Source organism: Cebidichthys violaceus, unplaced genomic scaffold, assembly GCF_023349555.1.
Source record: "Cebidichthys violaceus isolate CVI_PGR_0920_01 unplaced genomic scaffold, fCebVio1.0.p SCAF_29, whole genome shotgun sequence".
NCBI classification, from domain to species: Eukaryota; Metazoa; Chordata; class Actinopteri; order Perciformes; family Stichaeidae; genus Cebidichthys; species Cebidichthys violaceus.
In genome coordinates this window covers 1319526-1344099 of record NW_027176472.1, presented here as the reverse complement: position 1 = coordinate 1344099, position 24574 = coordinate 1319526, and the positions used below count along the sequence as shown (strand labels likewise).

General features: G+C 43.0%; 1 protein-coding gene across 1 annotated transcript in view; it reads right to left on the bottom strand.

The window, feature by feature from the left end:
- Positions 1–9392: 9392 nt before the first annotated feature.
- stab1 (stabilin 1) overlaps positions 9393–24574 on the bottom strand; it is a 54688-nt gene continuing 39506 nt past the window's right edge. The window contains exons 54-70 of the mRNA XM_068722023.1: positions 24463–24519; positions 24224–24383; positions 23528–23677; positions 22094–22198; positions 21466–21582; positions 20375–20507; positions 20235–20295; positions 19831–19975; positions 17692–17825; positions 17041–17206; positions 16245–16351; positions 14229–14348; positions 13629–13763; positions 12967–13071; positions 10404–10553; positions 9923–10027; positions 9393–9560 (exon numbers count right to left, since the gene is read on the bottom strand). Of these exons, the coding sequence (XP_068578124.1) occupies positions 9492–9560; positions 9923–10027; positions 10404–10553; positions 12967–13071; positions 13629–13763; positions 14229–14348; positions 16245–16351; positions 17041–17206; positions 17692–17825; positions 19831–19975; positions 20235–20295; positions 20375–20507; positions 21466–21582; positions 22094–22198; positions 23528–23677; positions 24224–24383; positions 24463–24519 (2019 nt within the window). The 3' untranslated portion in view covers positions 9393–9491. The remainder of the gene's footprint in view (positions 9561–9922; positions 10028–10403; positions 10554–12966; positions 13072–13628; positions 13764–14228; positions 14349–16244; positions 16352–17040; positions 17207–17691; positions 17826–19830; positions 19976–20234; positions 20296–20374; positions 20508–21465; positions 21583–22093; positions 22199–23527; positions 23678–24223; positions 24384–24462; positions 24520–24574) is intronic.

Sequence of the window (24574 nt, the reverse complement as noted above, 5' to 3'; positions counted from 1 at the left end):
AAACTGGATCGTAGAGGGATTAAACTCATGGATATTAAAACAATTGTGGAAATTTGGTTTTGAATGTCCACTTATCTGGCTGCTGATTTATATTGTATATATATTTATATATTTATTTACCTTTTTATACACTTACTGTTGCTACCTGTTTACATGTGCATAGGCCATATATTTATTAGGCTACATCTCACTACGCATATACATTTACTACATTCCTGTTTACTGTTTTTTTCACTTTGCATTCCATGTACACCTGTCTACCACAGATAAATATTATTTTGTATTTTTATGTTTTATTTTATTAAATAAATTATTTAATAATTTCAATAATATATACTTGTTTGAGCGTTATTGGAGTGAGACTGAGATCTAAGATTTGAAATTGCCAACTACTGCTTCTCTCGAATTATAATCATGATAATAAATTACTTAAAAAAAGAGTAATTCCGTAACATTACAATTGTGGGCGATATTGTTCCGCCCGTCTGCAATCCGCCATTAATATAAGAAGTAGAAGAAGAAGAATTATCAATGTGGAAGTGAAACTAAGTTAATTAAAAACATTACCATGATCACTATTATGTCGCTTTGATAAAACAATTAAAACTAAACAAATGTGAACCTTAACCTAAAAGTTAAGCTAATGTTTCAGTAAACAGTAACGTTTGTGTGTAAGTCTACTTTAGCTAGCAGGAAGCTAGTTAGCATCAGTAATGAATGGAGGAGATGTTGATGAAAACAATATAAAAGTGCACCTGACATGTTTACAGGCTGGATATTAACCGCTTTGCCTCCATGAAGAAAGAGAAGAAAGACCTTCTTCATACCGTGAGTCATATTTACTTTGTTCCTAGATGTATGATGCTGGTGTTCACATGAGTGTAGTTGGTGTTGTTGTTATGGAGGTTATTTGTATTAAATATTGTACACTTTTTGTGTGACATGGAAGTTGAATTACCCTTATTTTTGCCTTTGATGTTGGCAATTGTGGAAATGGACTTTAACTTTGATTTAAGTGTATTTACTCAAGTTACTCAAAATGTACTCAAGATTTTGAGTTAATTGTACTTGAGTGTTTCCATTTTCTGCTACTTCTACTCCACTATAAGTCAAAGTAAATGTTGTACTTGACACTCGACAACATTTATTCAACAGCTTTAGTTAATAGTTACTACGTAGATTCAAATTAATAATACAAAATGGGTTAACCTGAGACTTGAGTTACTTTGCAGGTTCAGACCAACAAATAAATATTAAATTATTTAACGCTACATTTAAATCTGTATGTTAGATATTACATTAGTTTTAGTTTGATTAATGCCATCCCGCATTGTGTAAGTCATTGAAGTGAGCATAAGTCTCTAGTCTACTACTAGTTATCCTGCGGTTTACCGGCTACTATTATGACCATTCATCTGAAGCTAGCCAGCTACTAGAATCTGCTAATTTATCTCTGCAAGTTGGTTAAAAACTGTCTCTATCTAACCTTGTAAAAAGGGTCATAAATATGCACTTAATGGCTTCATACAGGACACGATGTTGTGCTAAAAGACTAAAGCTAACAGGTTTGGTAAACCTGCTGAGCCTAGTTACTAATTTATTCAAGATCTGGTAAAACCAATCTGTAATCCTGCCTACTTTGTATTACAAATGTTCACTATTTCCTAATAATAAATAAGATAGTTTATAAAATGTTTATTAATCAACCTGTACCTCCAGTTCACTCAGGACCTGAGCTCCATAATGTTTCTTTGCTTCTGTTCATCAAAATATGATTATTTCAGGGCCTCAATTGCGTAATGTTATTAAAGATATTATACGTCCGTCCAAATTTAACAATGGTCGTAATGCTCTTTTCACTTCATGGTAGCCATGCATATAGTTTTGAGATTAAATAAATCATAATCTTTGGGGAAAGACACAATTATGGGTAAATGAGTTAATTTATTATTATTTGATATTTAGATGAACTAACCCTTAGTGGTGATAATATAATATTTAATTGTTTAAGTTAATATTTAATTTAACTGTGTAAAATAATCATGATACAAAATAAATAATTAATTAAAATAAATATAATAATACTATAAATAATTAAATAATTAAAATGAACACATTCATTAAAATAGATTCTGCTGATGTAAAAATGTGTTACCAGGTTGAGGCCTGGAGGATCAACAAACCACTCGGCCCGTTCTGTCGGTGTCGTTTGTTGACGCTGTAGCCGAGGCGTTAAGTATCAAAGCTCTGAGCTCATCTGTCGGCTGTGGGAGGCGGAGCAGGTGGAGAACCAGATATCAAAGACAAGAGGAAATAAGTGGCATTTCAGTGTGTGTGTGTGTGTGTGTGTGTGTGTGTGTGTGTGTGTGTGTGTGTGTGTGTGTGTGTGTCGGGGGGGGGGCACATTGACGAAGCAAGATGCTCAGCTGGCTGTTTTCTGACCTATTGACTCACAGCTGTTAACAGTTGATTCTAATGAGAGTCGCAGTACGAAAATGTCAAAATATCAATTAGAAGCTTCTTCTTTGATGTAACTCTTTGATGTGTAGACTCTTCTCTCTCTTCCAACTGATCGTCATTTTTCCACATCAACGCTATACAAACAAAAAGCCTGTGTTTCACCCTTGCCACAATTTCTATTGCATTGTGGAGAAAATGACTCTACTTCTCTCTTGATTTATTCCCTCAGTAAACATTGTAAACATGAGTTTATGGTCTCAATCTCTAGTTTACAGTCTTCTTCAATACAGTATGATGTTCATTTAGTACATTATGGAACATTTAGAGTCAAACAGACCATAAAGTAGAGTATGCTTTAGGGGCGGGGCTACACAGTGATTCACAGATCGCTACCCGAGCCGCTTATGTCGTCTTCTTCCACAGTCCAAATATGGTCACCTCCATTCACTCTTTGTAAAAAAAACAATATGGTGGTGGCTGTAAGCCAAGTTGGCGAATTCAAGGCTTTAAAACATAGTATAGTACGTCATAAAAAATCATAAAAAGTCATGAAGAGTTCGGGGATCCAGAGACATTTTCTTCTTCTACTAGTCCTGAATCGTTGTCCCCACCACTCGTAGTCGCCATCTTTCTTACTCAGCTTCGTGTTCCACCAGTAGAAACTGACCCGTGGTGGCGCTTGCGTCACATCAGGAGCGTTGATCTGTATTTTTGACTGCATTGAAAATCCCACTGTTGTCCATCAAGTCCACCGGCACACGAGCTTTGGCAAAGTTTGGACATTTGGAATCAGCCCCTAACACTGAAATGGCTTAAATTCAAGCCAAACACTCAACATCTGGCTCTGCTCACTGCTCCATACAAACCAGCAGTAATGATTTACCTGCAGTAAGACTAAAGGTGTGACAGTGAGCTGTTTATTGACCTGTTTGAGTCATGTTTGACTGAGTCATGTTTGACTGAGTCATGTTTGTCTGAGTCATGTTTGACTCATAACAGGTCACACGGGTGTTTCCTGTTACTTCAGCCCTCAGGAATGTTTGCTCGACAACCTCGGTTAAGATTTTTTTTTAGAACAGACCAGCTGTAGTCTCAATGCAGGCAATAAAACTCTGGGCTTGTGTTTTGTTTCTCAGAACGTTCTGGAAAACTGCACAAGTCAGATTTTAAATTGTACAGTTCCAAATATCAAATAATGATCTTCAAGTAGATTCAGTTCGATTTGAGTCTTACCTCCCGATTTCCTCTAGATTTAGAATTATAATTCAGGCCCCAGGTTCCAGACTAACTTCTTTTTGTTAACATTGTCCCAGAGCAACTTGAAACATAATTGTATAATAGTCGTTTTATAAGCAGCTTAGAGCTTCTGTCAGACAGTTAAACAGGTCATAAATGCCTCTCTAATATCGATCGGTGCTCGATTGACAAACGGAATCCACGACCTGCAGACGGATCTTCAGGCGGGACCCTGCCGTGCCTGGTGTCAGCGTCGGTTGATGCAAGTTCTGCCATTGGTCGTGTCGTCTTGAGTCTGGTGATTTTGTATTTCAGTTTAATAAATTAGCTCTGGGAGGCTTCATCAGGTCCAGTCAAAGAGGGAGCGAGGTCAGGGCAGCTCTGGCTAATCGCTGTCGATCAAATACGTGCAAACCAAACGCAGAGGCCTGATCAGGGATGAGTCTTTGCTCACAGAGCTGACAGCTTATTCTGGATCCTGGACTTTCTGCATGGTTAGTGTGTCCATGCCTGTTTTGGAGGAACAGTGTCCCTGTAGCTTTGATCTTTGATCTTTGGTATTGATCTGTAGGCCGTGAAGTTCATGCCGACCCCAGAAGGGCAGCAGACTTTTGGTGTTTGTCACCTGTGCAGAGTTAAAGAACAGAGTCGTTGGTCAACTCGACACATGGAGCTGAGAGCCACTTACCTCTCTCTCCAGACCTTTTCCTGCTAAAGGAACATATCCAGGAATCTATGAACCTTTTAAGGAACTCAAGACAGGATGATCAAACCTTTTCAGTCCTGATACCGATTGGGCTTTGGGTATCTGCCAATACCATACCAATCAATAAGTCGTATTCCTCACTGTGTGGAAGTGACTGGGATCATTCTTTTATGTTTAAGGTAACTTCAGCCTTAACTTAAACATTGCTTTCCTAACTTTTTAATACCAAATGTATACAAAGATATGTATTTACTGAAGCAGCTCTGTAAAGAAATCTTCAACATCAACAGGAATTACAATTTCAGTGAATTCATTCATGTTTAATCCGACATAACCATTGATTTGAATAGATTGGCCCCATTGTCAGCGATAACCGTGGGGAAGCTAACTATGCGTTACTCTCTCTTGTCTTGATGTTGATTCTAGCAGCACACACTGCTTGTTGTCTGTATTTGACCAATCGGCGACGTTCAACCCTTCAGACTCTGCTGCCCCGATAGTTCCTGAACCATCAGGAAGAACTTTATTTTAATCAACAGGAACTATGGCAGAGGAACTATATTTAAGCCCTGGTTCCTCTGATCAAAAGCTAGTTGAAGTTCCTCAAAAGGTTCTTGGTCCTCTGCCTAATCAAGGTATTAGTTCCTATTCAAAGTTCTTGGGACTATTTGGTCAAAAAGGGTCTTGCAGTTTGTCTTCACTGTATCCTAGGCGTGACTGCTTGCACTCCGACCAGACTTTAAGTTCATCAGTACATTTACTCTCTCAGGGAAGGGATATGTGGTACAGTTGATTTTCAGTGGAGTAAGCAGAATGTAGAATGCATCCCGTAGAAAGTGAATAGAAGTGGAACGAACATTCCCACTTAAATCAACGTAGCAGGACGGTCAGAGAGGCGGCGTTGTTATGTGTACCGTTGCCATTGTGACTGTCGTAGTGGGTTATCTTCTGTACAAACTAAACTGACTTACTGCAAGTCAAGGACTCACTGAGGTGAGGTTTTTGTCAAATGGAACAACTTAACGCTTCATCTACACACTCTTGTTACCGGTGTAGCATTAGAGCATGGTGGAATTGGCAAGCTAGCTCGATGGCAGTTGGCTAGTTAGCTAGCATGTTAAGTCCACCATGCTTTAATGCTACATGGTGGGTCCAGCGCGCTGGTGGGTCCAACGTTCCCTCCGTCTCGCTCCTCACCGCTCCGGAGAAGAACGAGCTAAGTTCAACCTTTCTCATCTTCTTCCTCGTCACGCTTTTGGGAACCTTTTTTTTGAGATTTGAGTCCATGAAGGTTATTTCGATGTTCGACAATGAATGGCATTTTGCCGCGTCTCCAGTGTTTGAATCCTTAGACCTTCAGTGATGCTTTTTTGTTCTTTTTCGCCAAGATCTCACTGACAGACGCAAGTCCTGGAGACGCTACAGGATCCTCTCTGACCCACAGGACTCTTGTTTCGACATCTCTTGCAGAATAGACACACAGTTGTCAACTCCACTCTACTCAACTACAGTAATTAAAGAAAAGTCGACCGCTTCTTCGCTCTCTAGACAAGAACTCAAACGAGCCACCAGGACTACAGCAAGCAGCACAAGGCATGAACTCAAGGCCGTACACGGCATAGTGTCCCTGGGAGAAAACAGCCGCCCAGTCAGAATGTAATCGCTTTCTTAACGCTAAATGAACTGAACCACCCTCCACTACTACTCAAATGCTCCAACGTCATCCAAGCGACATCGCGGTGACCGAGCAGCTCGCAAAACTGAACCACGGAGTTGTTGTTGTTTTTTCTCCATTTTATTTGAATTTCTTTAACGTAGTTGAGTGGAGTAGAAAAGTCAACGGCTTCACAACTGCACCTTTTAGCGAGCTACCAAGACTTGAATAAGGAGAAGAAAAAAAACGCCTTTCTTGTGCGCCAGTTTAGAAAAACACCTGCACAAAGAGGCCGACTCTTTTGTAATCGTGAACGTTTAAAAAAAAAAAGAGCTCTTCGGTTTCCTCTCCACAGAAACCAGCTGCCGCTTTCAGCTCTTTGAACTTCGGCGTCGGCTCGGCCGCAACATCCGAGCTGATCAGGATGTTTCATCAAACAGGATGTCGAACCGGTTTTTAAATGAGGTCTGCAGTGGCGGCTTTTAAGCCAGCCAAGCCTGCAGCAGCGGAGGTCAGGTTCTCCGATCTCCCCCCCCCCCCCCCCCCCCCCCCCCCCCCCTCTTTCTTCCCCCTCAGCATCGCTTCTCAGTCAAAACCGTTTCCAAGCTGCTCTGCTCTGCAGGCAGCGCTGCCGCTCAGCTCTTTGTGTGTTTGGGGGGGGGGGGGGGGAAGGGAGCTCAGCAGGCGAAGAAACAGCCGGAACAGTAACCTCCACGAGTGCTCGCTCTCCAATTTGGGGAAAAAAGGTTAAGTCGTCACAGAAAGTCCCATCTCAATGTGGCTTCAGTGTGTAATCACACGGCTTCACGTGTCCAACCAACGAACTGTCTGACAGCCTCGTGGACTGCAGAGGGAGGAGGTCAGGCTTGTTTTTGTGCGTCTTGAATGTCGGCAGCAGAGAAGGAAAGCTATTTTAAAGTGAAGGTCTGCAGAGAGTGGAAGCGTTTGTGGGGCTTTTTTTCGGTGTGAGCCAGCGGTAGACGCAGCAGAATAACAACAATCTCTCTTTCTGCCCGGAGATACAAAACAGAGGAGGAAGGAGAAGAAACAAACTGGCTCCTTCCCTCGTAAACAACATGGCTGCTTTCACACAGGAAACCTGACTGATGAAAAAAAATATATAATTATAAATCCGCTGGCTGTGTTAACAGAACACATTTGTCCCGTTTAGACAGCCATGATGAAAAACACAAGTGTGAGAAGAACAGATGTGGAGGCCAGCGACACATCAAACACAATGAAGAGTGAAAGACCGAAGCACATCTCTGAAGAAAACCGTGAAAAAAAAATCTGTTCTGGCAGCAAAGAATGAATGAAGACGCAGCCAACAAAAATGACGTCATGTTTTTGTTTTATTGACACATTAGCATGATCAGATGGAGATGAGTCTTTGGCTTTAACAGCTGTTGAGGATGTTTCATTAAGAAACGCTGAACCCTGAAAACACCGTTGATCACTTTTACAAACAATCTTTTTGTGACGCAGGCAGCGAGTTGTTGGCTCCATCACTTTGGTCCAGACGGAAATATCTCAACGACTATTTGATGGATTGAAGTGATTTCTGTAGACGGTCGTGGTGTCCGTCCAGAGGAGGAAGCCTCATGACTTTGGTGATCCTTTGATGTTTTCAGTGAAGGGTTTGAGCAACTGTTGGAAGAATTACCATGAAATGTGGTTTAGATTTATATTGTTCTACTCAGGGTCAATTGTAATTGTTTTCATGTAGCACCACCATGAGGTAAAGATTTAATCTGTTTGTTACTTTGATTTAAGACTAAATACCCAAACTTTAATGCTACAATGTGTTTGTGTTCAGCTCCGCCTCTCTCCAGTCTGTCCTTTTTCTCCTTTCGTCTCTGTATGTTTATGACGGATAATGACCGGATATAATTTTAGTGGACAAGAGCAGGACGGTAAAATTAGGTGATGTCAGAGAATACTGGCAATGGTGAGACGGCAGTACCATCCAAAAGTAAAAATATTTACATACCTAGAACAGGGTCGTTGCCTCGCTCCCTAGCACGGGGTCGTTGCCTTGCTCCCTAACACGGGGTCGATGCGCCGCTCCCTAGAACGGGGTCGTTGCCTCGCTCCCTAACACGGGGTCGTTGCCTCGCTCCCTAGCACGAGGTCGATGCGCCGCTCCTTAGCATGAGGTCGTTGCCTCGCTCCCTAGCACGGGGTTGTTGCCTCGCTCCCTAGCACGGGGTCGTTGCCTTGCTCCCTAACACGGGGTCGATGCGCCGCTCCCTAGAACGGGGTCGTTGCCTCGCTCCCTAACACGGGGTCGTTGCCTCGCTCCCTAACACGGGGTCGTTGCCTCGCTCCCTAGCACGAGGTCGATGCGCCGCTCCTTAGCATGAGGTCGTTGCCTCGCTCCCTAGCACGGGGTTGTTGCCTCGCTCCCTAGCACGGGGTCGTTGCCTCGCTCCCTAGCACGGGGTCGTTCCCTCGCTCCCTAACACGGGGTCGTTGCCTCGCTCCCTAGCACGGGGTCGTTGCCTCGCTCCCTAGCACGGGGTCGTTGCCTCGCTCCCTAGCACGGGGTCGTTGCGTCGCTAACTAGCACAAGGTCGATGCGCCACTAAATAATAAATCATAATGGTCATAATGAATAGGCCAACCTGGGCTGGCTGTCTGCATATCGAGGCAGTTGTCAGTTGATATTTCATTTTTCCAATTCGTCATATTGATCCATGGCCATAATCTCACTTTTGTCAAGACCCAATCGTATAGCTTCTGAATCGCGGTGCTACTTTATCACATACAGCTATGAACCAATCAGATTGCTTGACTTGAGCTACTCATTTTATAATACAAAAACATTTTAATACTTTTTTCTGACTTTTTTTGACATACTATACTATGACGTAAATAAATTACTATACTATGATTTTTTATGATGTATAACTTTTTCTATGCCATTTAAATGACAGACTACCCAGGACTTTTTATGACACTTTCTTGTGACGTACTATACTATGACGTTTAATTTCTTTATACAACGTACTTTAGTAATGTATGACATACTGTACTATGACTTTTGTTCATGACTTTTTTACTTTCTCACACATTTTTTAATACATTTTTTCATGCTAACTTTTTATGGCAAACTATACTAAGCTTATAATAACTTTTCATGACATACTAGAATTTGTAATGACATTTTTATGACCGCAATTCTCTCTTTTTTTCTGTGAAGTGCTGAGCAGGAAGTGTTCAGTTGGTTTATCAAAGATTGTTTGCTGAAAACTGAACGGTCGAAGTAAATCTAGGAGCTAAAAGAGGCTAAAACACATTGCTGATTTAAAAAAAACAACAAACAGAGCATCTGGGTTAAGTTAACTGACTTTTATTTGTTATTTGAATACAGGTGACCTGAGAAAAAGCTGACACTAACAGGTCATTGTGATATGTAAACAGACAGCTCCAGTTCTACTGGTCCAGGTCCAGAATCTTTGGAGGTTCTTCAGGTTCTGCTGGCTCCAAACCCTGACCGGCCTCCTGAAAGGAAGGAGAGAAAACGATCAAACCAGAAACCAACAACACAAAACGTATGTGGAGAGAAAAGCTGGTCATACAGTGAAGATTCATGGTCATTCCCAGATTCACCCCCTCAGTGTGTTCGAGCATCGTGAATCAAAGTGGAGGCCAGAAGTAGATATAGATAGTAAATATGAAAGCTGTATTCCTACTGTTTACCTTGCGATTGCCATGAAAAAGATCAAATAGTTTCTTTCCTCGATTGCTTCTCAGATTTGTTAAATCCTGTCTCGTAGTCTCTGTTGTACAAACTGGCCTTTAGACCGGATCCTCGGTGCTTTAGTCTAAGAACCAGCGAGCAGCTCTCTGATTGGTCGACTCACCCCAAACGGCTCGCTGAAGGCTCTGGAGCCGCTGTACAGAGGGTTTGGGATGGAGACCAACGCGGGCTTCGTCCTGCCGCCCGGCGCATCGTCCTCGTCCTCGTCCTGAAACGAATGAATCGGACATTTGTAACGTAGCATCACTGAATGAAACACGGTGTCCATTAAGCAGCTTGTGAGACATTTTAACGTCCAGGTTTAAACCGTGATACACTTGAAGTCATAGTTTGTTGTGTTTTTGTAATTTCAGTGTGTATTTGGGACATTCTAGGTGTATTTATTGAACAGAGTGAGTCCCTTTTAAAGGTCAGAGACGTCTTTTGCAAGTGAGATGTGAACAAGTTGGCTGCAGAACAAATGAGACTAAAACAAACGAGACTAGACGAGGCAAACAAGCTAAGAATAGAGATTAAGTATCGGGGTTACAGTCAGCTTTCTCCAGTATGATGTGTGTGTGTGTGTGTGTGTGTGTGTGTCTCACCCTAAAGTAGTGGAAGCGGAAGGCGTCCGTCTTGTGTTTGAAGATGTAGTAGCCGAGGGCGGCCAACACACACGCCAGCAACACCGACACCAAGATGGCCGACACTGTGCCGCTTGAGTGGGCGTGGCCTCGGGAAGCATGAGGGGAGATCTGGAGATGACAGGTACGACACACACACACACACACACACACACACACACACACACACACACACACACACACACACACACACAATAATAACTACATGTATAAGAACATCACAGTAAACGTTTCGATCCTCATGAAACCAATGAAAATGAAGAATTAATGTTCACAATCCAATGGGTAGAGAAAGGGAACTGATTGTGACTCTGGCAGACATTTTGTTTTTTTTCATCACAGGAAGAAGAACCTGTTGACAGGATGTGGAGGAAAGCAAAATGGCCGCCAAACCCTAACATGTAAAATGATGTCATCAAAGCCTGAATGTTTCCAGGTTAGTCGTTGAAGTTCTTATATGATGACTTTTATTGAAATTACATTTTTCAACTATTACTTTGTTTCCCCAAAACATTGTACTGTGACATTTCTTTGACATACTATACAATGAACTTTTTATGTCCTTTTTTGACAAACTATATTTTCGCCTTTTTAGGACAATTTTTTACCAAACTATACTTTCGACATACTACACTAAGACCTTTTTTCATGTAGTTTTTTATGACATACTATGACATTTTTCAGGATATTGTTCGACATTTTCGAGATAATATACTGTGACTTTTTACTTTTTCATCAACCCCATGATTATTGTATCACCTTTCTTGACATAAGAATGTTATACATATTAATTTGTATACACTTTGTCAACCAAATATGATTTTTTTTTTTGTATGACATTTTTCGACTTTTTACTTTTGTATGAGATACTATAGGAGATACTATAGGAGATACTATAGGAGATACTATACTCTACGTTGGAAGAATGGACCAGTTGCTGTTTCTTCACAGAGGTCGACAGGAAGCCAATGTGCTTGATTTGTGTTAACAGCAGTTAGTTTTGACTCGTAGCCGAGAGATCAGCGAGACGTCTCAAGCTGTCCATCTGTTTAGCAAATTGTTCTTTAACTGTGAATGTTTTCAGAATGATGTTATTATTTGTAGGTTAATATGTAACGGTTGAGCTCACTTGAGGGCTGACTGTGGCCCATTAACTAAATTGTACTGTCCACAGGTCAGAATGTGGACAAGGTGAGGACATGACGTCATTTGGGGGGGGGGGGGGGGATAAAATAGATATTTAGCTAACAGGCTGTAGAGTAATCTGCTGTGATCTGGTCTTCATCATCTTCTGGTGTCACACATCATGAATATTGATTGGGTCGTGATGTTATCTCACACTCAACTGATTGAATCTTCCATTTCCTGAAAACTGTGCCAACAAACTAAACGGAGCCATCTGCTCCGTGCCCACAGCTGTAGCTGTTGCCTAGCGACAACAGACAGAACATTTTTATTTAGGAAGCGCTTTTGCAGGACGCAAAGAGGGAACGCTTGTCACGGCGCCTCCTAGTGGCCGCGCTCAGCAAATGCAGCAGTTCACGATATCGCTAAACGTCTCGTCTCATCGTGAGACGGTTTAGGACGTAGAAAAGAGTTGGAGAAGGTTTTTATTACACCGACAGGAACAACCAGTCGTCAACTCCAGTAATCCTCAAGGTTGCTTCATCTGGTTCACAGATATGGTTCCCGTCGCTACATGACACACTGCATAAATGCTTCCATTGATCAGTAGACTGCTACACATCAGTACAGAACAAGAGTAGTAGATGAGCTTCCATCTGCATGTTTTTACATTTAGAATTTATTTATCAATAAAAAAAAATAAAAAAAAATCTATATTTTATTTATTAATGAATGATTCACTGAAGGAATTGATTCATTGATGAAAATGTGTCAACGGTCATCAAGACAGATTTTTGGGGTTTTCCCACTTTATTAGAATGTTTACAAATATTGGAAATTTGTTTTGTACATTTAATTTTCTCTACATTTTTTGAAAGGTGGAAGCATTTACATTTAGACTGGACCGTTGTAATATTACTCATGATTCTGTTCCTGTTATTTCATTTTTTTAAACTATAAACGGTAACATGTATGCTAAGCTAACCTAGCAGGTATAAATAAAGGTTAAATTACTCCATGTTCAAATTTCTAATGAATTCATTTTTTTGTTGCCTGTATGTTCACAGGTTTCAACATTAGATATCTGTATATGAAAGGACAGTGTGTCAGTTGATGGGACATTCTGAGCCTCAGTTATTAAAAATAAATATTTTTGATGAATTGTGTCTCACGTGTGTTTTTGTCACCTTTGTGGTTTTACGCTTTTGGCACTACAGTTCCCATAATGCTTTAGGCAATATCAACAGGAAGCGTAGCGTCATTTTCCGTAAGCTTTATATTGTAATGGATACAGAATGGATTTGCACCATTAAAAAAAAAATCGATGCTGCATACTGACAGATGACATAATGAGCAGTAGAAGTTACACTCAGCTCTGGGTTAAACCATGGTCACTCACCGGTGCGGGGGGGGCTGTCAGCGGGGCCTCGATGACATGGATGATTCCGTTTACAGCAGGAATGTCCCACTGCAGCAGCATCCGCCGGTTCACGAGCTTAAAGCTCTGATCAGTAAACAGAATAACCACGACGCAAAATCAATACACTTGAGTCAATAAATTGTTTACTTTTATTTCTGTGTTTGGATTCATGAACCTAAGAGGTGTGTGTGTGTGTGTGTGTGTGTTTGTTTGTGTGTTTGTATGTATGTATGTATGTGTGTGTGTGTGTGTGTGTGTGTGTGTAAGTGTGTGTGTTTGTTTGTGTGTGTGGTGTGTTTGTTTGTGTGTGTGTATGTATGTGTGTGTTTGTGTGTGTGTGTGTGTGTGTGTGTGTGTGTGTGTGGTGTGTTTGTTTGTGTTTGTGTGTGTGTGTGTGTGTGTGTGGTGTGTTTGTTTGTGTTTGTGGTGTGTGTGTGTGTGGTGTGTTTGTTTGTTTGTGTGTGTGTGTTTGTGTGTGTGTTTGTATGTGTGTGTTTGTGTGTGTGGTGTGTTTGTTTGTTTGTTTGTTTGTTTGTTTGTTTGTTTGTTTGTTTGTGTGTGTGTGTGTGTGTGTGTGTGTGTGTGTGTGTGTGTGTGTGTGTGTGTGTGTGTGTGTGTGTGTGTGTGTGTGTGTGTGTGACCTCGTTTTTGCCGTGGGTAACCGTCAGGTTGAATCCAAGCCTGGATATGATGACTTCTTGCTGTCTCAGATCCTTAAATGGTCGAATGCTGTGATTGGTTGAGATGTGATACTCAAGATCTCTACCAGACAGAGTCTGAGACAGACACACACACACACACACACACACACACACACACACACACACACACACACACACACAGAGTAGAAACATTAGATTTCAGTCACAGCTCCGTCAGTTGGAACCTGCTGGTTTTCTGATTGAATTAATTTAGTTCTAAAGGGTCAAAATAAAGGTTAATACACATGTTGGGGTGGATCTGTTCATTTCTTGAAAATCCCAGCATATAGTTGATGTATGCTTCAATAAAACTCTGCAGTCCATGTGCTTTGTTTTTAGAATCAAGTTCAGACACAGATTGACAAGTTAATAAATAACATAAAACACTTCGGACTTCTTGTTAAGGTTATTAGTTATATATTTATTAAAAATCATTAAAAAATCAGTTAACTGGAGATCATGCAAACAAAAAGTACAGTTCGTGTTTGTACTTTGTAATGTATTTAGTAATTAATAAGTGATAACTGAAGGGTACATCACCTGGTTTGGACCGAAGCCGGCGTTATGAGGAACAAACAGCGTGACCTCAGACTTCCTGTGAGACATAAATTCAACGAGCTGTTTCCCCTCTGAGGACCGGCTGCTATAGTCCAACAACAACTGCAGAGACAGACAGAGGACAAATTAAGTCATTAGGACCCGAGGAGGACCTATTGTTATTTTAATGGAGGTGCTTGGGATACTGGGAATTTTGGCACGCAAGCCAGAATTTGCGAAAATTGCAGTCTGATTGGGGTGTCCAGCTGCGGTATGAAATCTTGGCTCGATAGCGCCCCCTATTGAGTAGCCCCAACATTGGGTTTCACTTAGCTGTATGAACTTTGGTAGGTATGTGGAACGTGATGAGACGTACAAAAAATACTCCAGCACATTTGAAGAGACATTTAAAAGTTACTCAAAGATCAAAAAGTTATCGAACTATGTATCCGTGGCGTGGCGGCAAAAAAACACCATTCGCCATGAAACAGGAAGTTGTTGTAACTCGGCCGACCATTGTCTAATCTGCTCCAAATCTCTCATATGTCATAACATCCTGACTCGGAACACATCTATGACAATTTAGAATCATAGTAATAGCGCCACCTAGTGGCAACTGGAAGTTGTACGTTTTGCACTTTGTCATCCTGCTCCTCACAGATTAACCAGATCAGATTGTAAGAAGTTGTTGAAGGGCGGCGATGTGGCGGATCGGCGAACTTCGATCCTTCGCCATGAACGAATAAACTGATGTAACTCGACTCCACATCATCAGATCTTTACCACATTTCACATGTTTGATTAGACTCCAGTCCTGAAGACATCTGCCGGCAAATTTTGAATCATAGTCATAGCGCCACCTACTGGCAACAGTAAAATTAAAGCCCTTCAAAATGTCCTTCATGAGCTAACATCAAATCACGTTCGTGAGACAAATTGTCTAATTTCAGATGAGATTTTAGAGGAAACGGTGCTTAGTTACGAAATCATTTCACGACTGGTTAATAGCAGACCACCTCAAGGTGTCACTCAGACAGAACCAGGACATTCTGATGTAGCATTTCAAAATTAAAGCTCTTCAAAATCCAGATATTGATCCTAGGCCCGCCCAGTTTTTTTTTTTTTTTGGGAGGGGGGGGGGGGTTAGCAGCGTGATGAGTCCATCACGCTGCACATCACATCATAAAACTGGTCAGATGTTTGCTGAAAATGGACCCTCAGGTTGGTCACAAGCAGCAGACGTACGCGACCCGACACATCCTCTGGTCCAGTGCGGACAGGAAATTAAAAGACAAAACAACTGAGTCAGAGCACTTCCTCGTTGCTGAAACGTATGAGGTCAACACCTAGATGTGCTAACAGACGACAGGACTTTAAATTCAACTCCAGAAGAGGAACAAAAGGAGCCAGTACTACATGACTACATGACCATCACAGGTTCTGTCTCATCGCTTTATATTTCCGGAGCTCCACATTTGACTCCGACTGTGAACTGAATCCTCCTCCAGCTTCTTTCCTTTTCCTGGAGATAGTTTGGTCAACACAGAGCCTCCCTACGGAGAGTATCGGCTGAAAGCAGCAGCTGCCTTTTCTGTTCGTTGACTTGGTAGCTGGAAGTCTTCCAACGCTCAGTTGTGTTTCAGGAGGTGACGTCTGTGTTATCTATGAGGCTTGATTAACAACGGGAGCGTCTGAAGAAGTGTGTCCTTCGCATACCTCGAGAACCGCTCATCCGCTCTGCTTCGCACCACAACCCGGTACTCCAGTTTACTCCAGTTGTCTTTATATGTTGTTATTTTGAATTGTTTATCTTAATTCATTAAGTGTGTTTTATTGTCCATCTTGTTTTCCATTAACTACGGCATTCTATCCATGTTTTTATGTGCATTCTATGTATTTCATGAAATACAAACCAAAGTGTATTATCATTATCACTATTATTATTATTATTGATAGGAATGAAAATACTGTTTATAAAGTAAGTTATAAATAAAGCAGAACGATCTTTTCTGCACTCACCGTGTAAAAGATGGAGAAGTTGCTGTACGTTGCGAGGACGCTGGTCAGGACGCCGTTACAGAAGTCTCCGTTTCCAATGTAACCGGCGGGACACACGCATGACACATCTGGACACACACACACACGCACACGCACACACACACACACACACACACACACACACACACACACGCACACGCACACGCACACACACACACACACACACAACATTGTGATTTGTCTTTCGGACGTTTAGACAGCGCTCACTATTCCTCCGTCAGTGGAGTAAAGAGTGATTGATATAAGACTCACTGCTTCACAGGAATACAATTTATCGATCTGTTGCACACCTTAAATTGCTAGATTAGTCAATTAGTTGATGACAATTTTGATAAGGGATTAATAATTTAAGTATTCGTGAAGCCAAAAACACCAAACATTCTATGGTTCCAACTTCTCAAATATGAGTGTTTGGTTCTTATTTTCATTTATTTCTTAATATCAGCTTTTAAATGTTTTCTCTATCAACATGACCGATGATGGAAATAAGTCCATGACTTCATCCTTCTGTCCCTGACGAAACCTGACGCGTTTTATAAATACATTACAATATTGTCAATAAACCGAACCAACTATCGCTGTTATCTGAATGTTTTCAATTTGAAGACGTCGCCTAGAGCTCCGGGAACCTTTTCTGAGATATTAAAAGAAAACCCGTTCATCAGTTAGTTTAAACGCTTTTCAGGACCTGAACTCTCCAGAGACATAAACAACAGACTCTGTCCTGAACACAGGGACCGTGCTGCTGCTGCGGTACCTTTGAGCCTGTAGCAGTAGGCGTCGTACTTGCTGCTCTGGTCCACAGGCTCCTTGTAGATGACCAGGCCCACGTGGTTGTCTCCACACCTGACGGAGGGGAAGCGGATCGGGTATCCCACCTTCCCCTCCTCCATCCAGCCGGCCACGCACAGGTGCATCCCCAGCTGTCGGGACACGGAGATGAATGAATCATCGCGAGTACCAACATCAGCACTGCTGAAAGTCATCACTGTCAACCAACTAGGAGAGGTAATTATGTGTTGGATACTCCTGTCTGGTGGTTCCATCAACAGGTGGAATCAGCTCCTCTTACCTCCAGCATGAATCTGGCTTCATTGTTCAACATTTGAGGATTTTTGCTTTCTTTCTGAGAGTGAATGAGATCAATACTCGTGCACTTAATGAGTTAATGGTTCAATAAACTGTAACAACTGTGTTTAAAAAACCTTAAACAGCAGAACATTGCAGTCAGAGGTGTTGCTGCTCTCACTCACACACAGCTGTTTAGGAGAGAGTAGCTCTGAAAAACAATGGTCTTCACCCACTCTGACATGTCTTCTTAGAACCACGCTGTATGTGTTTTTACACGAGCGAGGTGTATTGATCTGTCTGGCGTCTCTATGGAAACCCCTTCAGTAGGCGGGTTTACCTGCTGTGCGTCTCCCAGCTGTTTAAAGTTGGCCAGCGTGGCGCCCTCGGCCTGGCAGGCGGCGTCGGCCTGACTGAAGTTCATCTTGTACTTCCCGTCTGGAGAGCGCAGGTGGAACACTCCTGCTGTGTTGGCTGAAGCACAATGACCGCGTTACCTTCAGCGCAGAGTACTGTCGTCCTGCACAGCTCAGTGCAACGGCTGTATCTCTACCAAACATCTACTGAAACAGAAATGGATTAAACCACAGCAAAGTCAAATCTTGGTATCTGATTGGCTGTCAGCTTGTTTCCCTCTTTGTATTAAAAACATAATGATTTCCGACCGCAAAGCCGCCGTATCTATTAAATCCAGCGTGACTACGAGACTGTGATCGATGAGCACCGGGTAAGAATCTCCTCTGGGTTTTAACGAGCTAATGGCCTCAAAGGTAGAATATGGAGTCTGTCTGTAAACACAGCTTTCAAAAGTCCTCCTCTGTGACTCAAGAGAGCAAGATGGAGGCGGAGAGAGAGAGAGAGAGAGAGAGAGAGAGAGAGAGAGAGAGAGAGAGAGAGGAAGAGAGAGAGAGAGGAAGAGAGAGAGAGAGAAGAGAAAGAGAGAGAGAGGAAGAGAAAGAGAGAGAGAGAGAGGAAGAGAGAGAGGAAGAGGAAGAGAGAGGGGAAAGAGAGCAAGGAAGAGGAAGAGAGAGAGGAAGAGGAAGAGAGAGAGAGAGGGGAAGAGAGAGCAAGGAAGAGAAAGAGAGGAAGAGAGAGCGATGGAGAGGAAGAGAGAGGAAGAAAGAGAGAGAGGAAGCGAGAGAGAGATGAAGAGAGAAAGAGAAAGAGAGGAAGAGAGGGAGATGGAGAGGAAGAAGAAGAGAGAGAGGAAGAGAGGAAGAGAGAGCGGGGAAGAGGAAGAGAGAGGAAGAAAGAGAGAGAGGAAGCAAGAGACGGAGAGGAAAAGAAAGAGAGCGAGGAAAGGAAAGAGCGAGAGAGAGAGAAAGAGAGGAGGAATGTCATTAGTAAGAACAAAGCCGTGAATCAGAAGAATAAAAGGTTATTTTCTAACGGTTCCGCTCTAAAGAATGAATAAACACCACGTCCACATCTCCACATCTCCACATCTCCACATCTCCACACACACGGCTGGACTTTGACAGGATGCAGCCTGAGGCACGCTTCGTCCTGCTGAGCCTCGTCTCTGAGGTCTGTGAGTCTCGGTGGGCCGAGGGGGACGTAGCGAAGCGCCGGCGTTTTGACCTGGGAATGAGAAACGGGCTGCACTTCCTGCTTATTGGCTGGAGACTACTCCCTCATGTCGGGTCCAAACGCTTTTTACTGACATCCAGAAACATCCAATTTTACCTCGCAGAGCTCCTCATCTAATGCTGCTTTGATCGATCCGTTTATTGTGTGACTTCGGTGTTTTAATCGTTGGTTCGGACTCACCAAAGTCACACAATAGGGTGTGTGTATGTATGTGTGTGTGTGTGTGTGTGTGTGTGTGTGTGTGTGTGTGTGTGTGTGTGTGTGTGTGTGTGTGTGTGTGTGTGTGTGTGTGGTTTTGAGGGCTGCGTGGCCAGAGGAATGTAAGGTAGGCCCTACACCGTGGGGGGGTCATAAAGCTCCAGTCTGTAGCTCAGTATTGTCTCCTCAGATCCTGCTTGTGAGTTTGTCCAGGCCGGTCATAAACTGTGGACTCGTCACCTGGAGATCATGTGAATAGTGTCACTGTTTGAAGAATTTAAAGATGTGATTCATCCTCTGTAACGTAATACACTGGTGGACCTTTCTTTTAGCAGTGCGGCGACTACAGACACTGTAGAATACAGATACGACCCGACATCAAAACATTCATCCCGTTAACGAGCTCCACGTCTTAACGAGCGCTACGAGGTCGAGGCTTTAACAAGCTCTGGGCGTTACCTGCTGTATTCCAGCTGATTGCTTGCTGACGTTTGTTTACGAGTCCCCAGGAAAAAAAAAAAAATTGTCATTCAAAAGCTAAAACTAATAAACAATGTTCTCCATAACCTCCCCTACTGCAATGGAGTGGGATTGTGTGGCCAACACTGATTACACGACAGCTACGGGGTTCAGCCCAGATGTGTCACCGCGGCAACAACCGCTGCAGTGAAAGTCAGTGACGACGCGTTACCGTGGTAATGCAGGTCCTTGCAGTTGGCCACGGGGTCGCAGCCTCCGTTGTCCTCCAGGCAGCGGTCAACAGGGGGCACCACCTTCTCCAGACACTGGACGCCATTACCCAGGTACCCCGGCAGGCACTCGCACCGACGCTCGTTCTGGAGGAACCAGATTACCGAGTGATCAAATCGGGTCAAATCAGGTGCTGATATGTGGTTTAAGTTTAACTTTATTTAAGTTTCTTTTCTCGTCCGTGTTTGCATATTTGGTATTGAGGAAATTTAAACGGTTACTTTAATATTGTGATACATGGACTAAGTTACTGTCTATATTTTTTTAACAGGTAATTAGTAATTGTCTTAATTGTTAACCCTGATAAAACACTGCGATGAAAAACAAGTGAAGGTCTTTACTCACTGGACCAGTGAACTTGCAGGAGGCAAAGTCACTGCAGCCGCCGTTCTGCTCTTCAATACACCTGGAGCACAAACAGACAAATCGCTGACATTCACACAAAAATGAGGTTTCACTTTGAGGAGCCGGCGGGCCACGCTTACCTGTTGATGGGCTCGCAGGAGTAGCCGTCTCCCTGGTAACTACTGCGACAGGTGCAGTTGACGAGCAGCGCCGTCTGGTTACAGTCTGCGTTTTGGTGACAGCCGCCGTTGTATTCGGAGCAGAGGTTTGGAGCTGCACAGTGTTAATAAACAACAATAATAACTTTAATTATGTCGCTCATTTTATGCAAAGATGCAGCACAGGAACATAAAGCCTGTTAGCCTTTCAGCTAGCGAATGTGCTAAACGCTTATGCTAATCACGTAGCTAGCACTAACAGTAGTTAGCTCTAGCTAACATACACGTAATCCCAGGCTAGCATGTAAACTCTATTTTACAAAAGTGTCAGTCACTTCACAGCACTCTTACGCAACCCGAGCAATCAGCATTAGCTCCAGCAATTAGCATAAGCTAATTTTAAGGGCCTCATTACGCTGCCGGTAGATCGGATTAAAGATGGTTATTGATCCGATTCCTTTGTTTCATGACATGGATGAGTCCAAAATGGTCGACTCTATCTCAGAATTAGCCTTTCAAGATTAGGGCCAATATTAAATTTCGAATATTAACACCATCCTTGATGCTTTTCATCACAGTACATTAACATCATTCAGTACAAAGCTTAGATAACGAGACCAAGCCGGCACTTCACGTGGTGATGCTTTTTATGTTCTGCAGCTGTGACATGAGAGCATGGTGGAATTAGCAAGTTAGCTCACTAACTAACTAACTGGCCAGCTGCTCCTAAATGAGTACAATTTGAGAACTTCACGCTTCACTCCCGCTCTATTAACAGCACATTGCTAGATTTTGTAATGTGCTGTTGCTTCATTTCTAGTCCACAGAGAGAAAAGAAAAGGCTGATCGTTTTGTGACTGTGAAGCTTTACTGGTTTCCTAACGTTTTAACAAAATGAATTTATTATAATAATAATAATACACCCGTATCATGCTTTGGTTTGTCTGATGTATGACTGTGTTTCTACGTGTTTTTATGTTGCTACTAGAATTACTATCGCGATGCCGTCAAAAGACAGCAGACGCTCAGGGTCTTTTTCGTCTGGCGATCGTCCTGAGCTGCAGTTCACTCACGTGGCTCCGGGTCGCAGAAGGTGCCGTTCCCCTGAAACCCAGATCTACACTGACAACCAGCGCCTGGCACACAGTCGGCCTGAGCGTGGCACCGCCGGCACTCCTCCGGGATCGAGCCTGGACGGACGGACGGACGATTCATCCAAAAAAAGGAAATGAAAAAAGGTGAACAGGGCTTTAATATTGTAAAAATGATGTGTGGATGACAAGCCAGAAAGCAATTAGAGAGCAGAAATCTCCACAAAGGCTGCAAAATCTTGAGAACATGTTAAGCTTATTGGCTGATGATATCTGACTACTGTCTGGGAGTATTAGTGGTTTGAACAATGGTGAATGATGTTGCTTTGACAAACCCCTTTAGGTGAGATGCTGTCACGTATTTAACGAGTGCTCGCAGTTAATGTGTGCATCTACTGGCTCTGAATGTCTTGTTGTAAACAGAACCTTTAAAAATAACAAAAATAATATTTTTAATGGTTTTCAAAGTTTTAGTGTCGTCGGTAAGAACCAAGACCAACGCTGTTGACAGTCAGACGAATCTAGAACACACAGCCTCGTTAGTTAAACACCCTGCAATTAGTTTCATTAATTGCAATCAGGTCCTGACATTCAGAGGGGGAGAACTCACCGCTGTCGACCTGGCAGCGATCCCCCTCCCAGCCCGGGTTACAGACACACTTTCCAGAACCTTCAATGCCTGCATCACACCTTCCCTGCTGCCCGCAGTTGCAGGCTGAAAGAGAGGGAAAGACATGACTCACCCTCCCGGACTCTTGATCATTTCAAAAAACGAAATAATCTCACAAATGAAGTTGTAGAAGATGGAGGGAGTTACGTGAGAGGTTCCTGCAGCAACAGTCTAGGTTTTACTTTTCTCCACAGATCTTTGACATGAAACTTGTGTTGGAAACATTCTGTAAAAGTCAGAAGGTAGAGAAGCCTTCCGACATTAAAGTCGACTACAACTCCAATCGCAGAGCTTCAAATCCATCTTGTGTGCTCTCGGCTAACGAAGGGCTTAAACCCGATGACACATTCGGCAGTTAAAAAAAAAACAAAAAAAAACGCTTCACTTTCTCATTCTGGATCAATTTTGGGATTCAATTAGTAACCATGGCGACAACAAAAGGAGCTATTTGAATTTTCCACAGCTCCCAATTCACACCTCATGACTGGCGGCGACGGCGGCGGCGTCTTCTCCGGCGTTTGAAAAATTGTTCCGTTAAAAGAAAAACGTTAAACTTTGACAGAAGATGATGATCATCATCATCATCAGCAGCAGCTTGTTGTTCTGCTGTGAGACTCTGTGAGCGAAGACGGACGGAAGGTTCGTCCTGAGCCCGGTAACGCGCCGAGCGGTGTGATGGCGAGTGTTGAGCGTTGCTATGGGGACAGACTGCAGCGGAGACGATGGGGGCAAGACTGTCAGCGGACCAGGAATGTTTAAGTCGGGTTAAGTCACATTAATGATGAAGGAGAGAGAAAAGCGCTCATGTCCGTTGGAGGTCTAACAGCCAGAGGGTTTGTTACATGTTAACAGAGGAGCTTTATAGTAGCTCTATCGTTTAGAGAATAACATAGATTCAAGATGTCAGGGACAGAAGGGCGGGATTTAGGGAATAAGGTAGAAATCCCACTTCAGCACCACGGACAGCGTCCTGGATTGATCAATACTAGGCTGCTGATATTTCAGCGCCGTGGTCAGGGCCATCGATTCTAACTTGTATAAACCAGTCAGATAAAGGATCAATGGGTCAGACTAGACTAATTTATTCAACTCCACACAACTCTCTCTGCTATCACAGGATGGAGAGGTGGGAAAAGAAGGTGTTACATGATTTATGTGTTACTATCCACCGTGCGGACGCGACACGTGTGTCAATTTGACCGACAAAAGAATCAGATATGTGTGACCGATAAAGGATCCCAAGGCACCGGGTCACTAGCATTGGCCAATCAGCTGACTGCAGTCCGGGTTTTGATCTTTGCCAATAAAAAAAAAGAAGGTTTGAAGCTCGGAGAATCTGGGTGTTTCTGACTTCCCTGTATTTGCTGTACCTACCTGTGCAGTTGGGGCCGTAGTGTCGAGTGGAACACAGTGAGCACGCTTTGCCTACGAAGCCTTTCTGGCACATACACCTTCCCGATCCCTGCATGCCGTCGTCGCATGAACCGTGGTTACCGCACGGTGCCTCCAGGCCACCTGGACACACTGAGACACACGGGACAGAGGTGGAGTCAGGTGAGGACAAACGTAGGAGACACCACCGTCACTGTGCTTCAAACACGCTGCTTTTCCTCATGGCTGACATTTTGATTTGTCAGACACGGGTGTAACCAGTGGTGGAAAGTAAATTTACTCAAAAACTGTGCTTAAGTACACATTCGAGGTACTTGTACTGCACTTGAGTCTGTCTTTTCACGCATCTTTATTCTTCTCCTCCACTAAATAATGTACTTTTTATTCCACTAGATTTATCTAACGGCTTTAGTTACATTAAAAATTAAAAACATCAGCATGCTAACTCTTAGCAGAGCTTATAAATTATTATTGTTTTGTTCTGAATGAAACTAGCCGAAAGTTTTTAGCACAGCTGTACAGTCGGACTTTACTTGAAGCTAGGAAGCAAGACTGTAAAATATAAATGAACGTCTGTTAATTCACCCTGAAGACAATCTTTACATTAGTAGCTCCACAAAGAGTGAAAGAATGAACACTGGAGAATCTAGGGGGACAAAAGATGTTCTCCTTCCTTACCTTGACAGTCTCGGCCGTAGTGGTTTTTGCAGCACTTTTGGACCCAGGAAGAAAACTGGCAGACTTTCTTACAGCCCACCATGCTGAAATTATCCAGGTACCAATGATTTTGGCGGCGCCCAAAGGGCGGGGACCTGTTCATACAAGACTCCGTCTTTTCCTGAAAGAAGGCGGGGTGTACGTTTACCTCCGTGTAATTGTACAAGCCGATCGTTTTCGGATTTTTAAACAGATCTTACCGTGTCTTGGTGTCTGAAGGGACAGGATGGGGGGGAGGGGCAGCGTCCACAGCGACCCTGAGACAGTTTTTAAGACAGAAAGCTTCAGTCCAGATTCCAAGACGAGGACAAA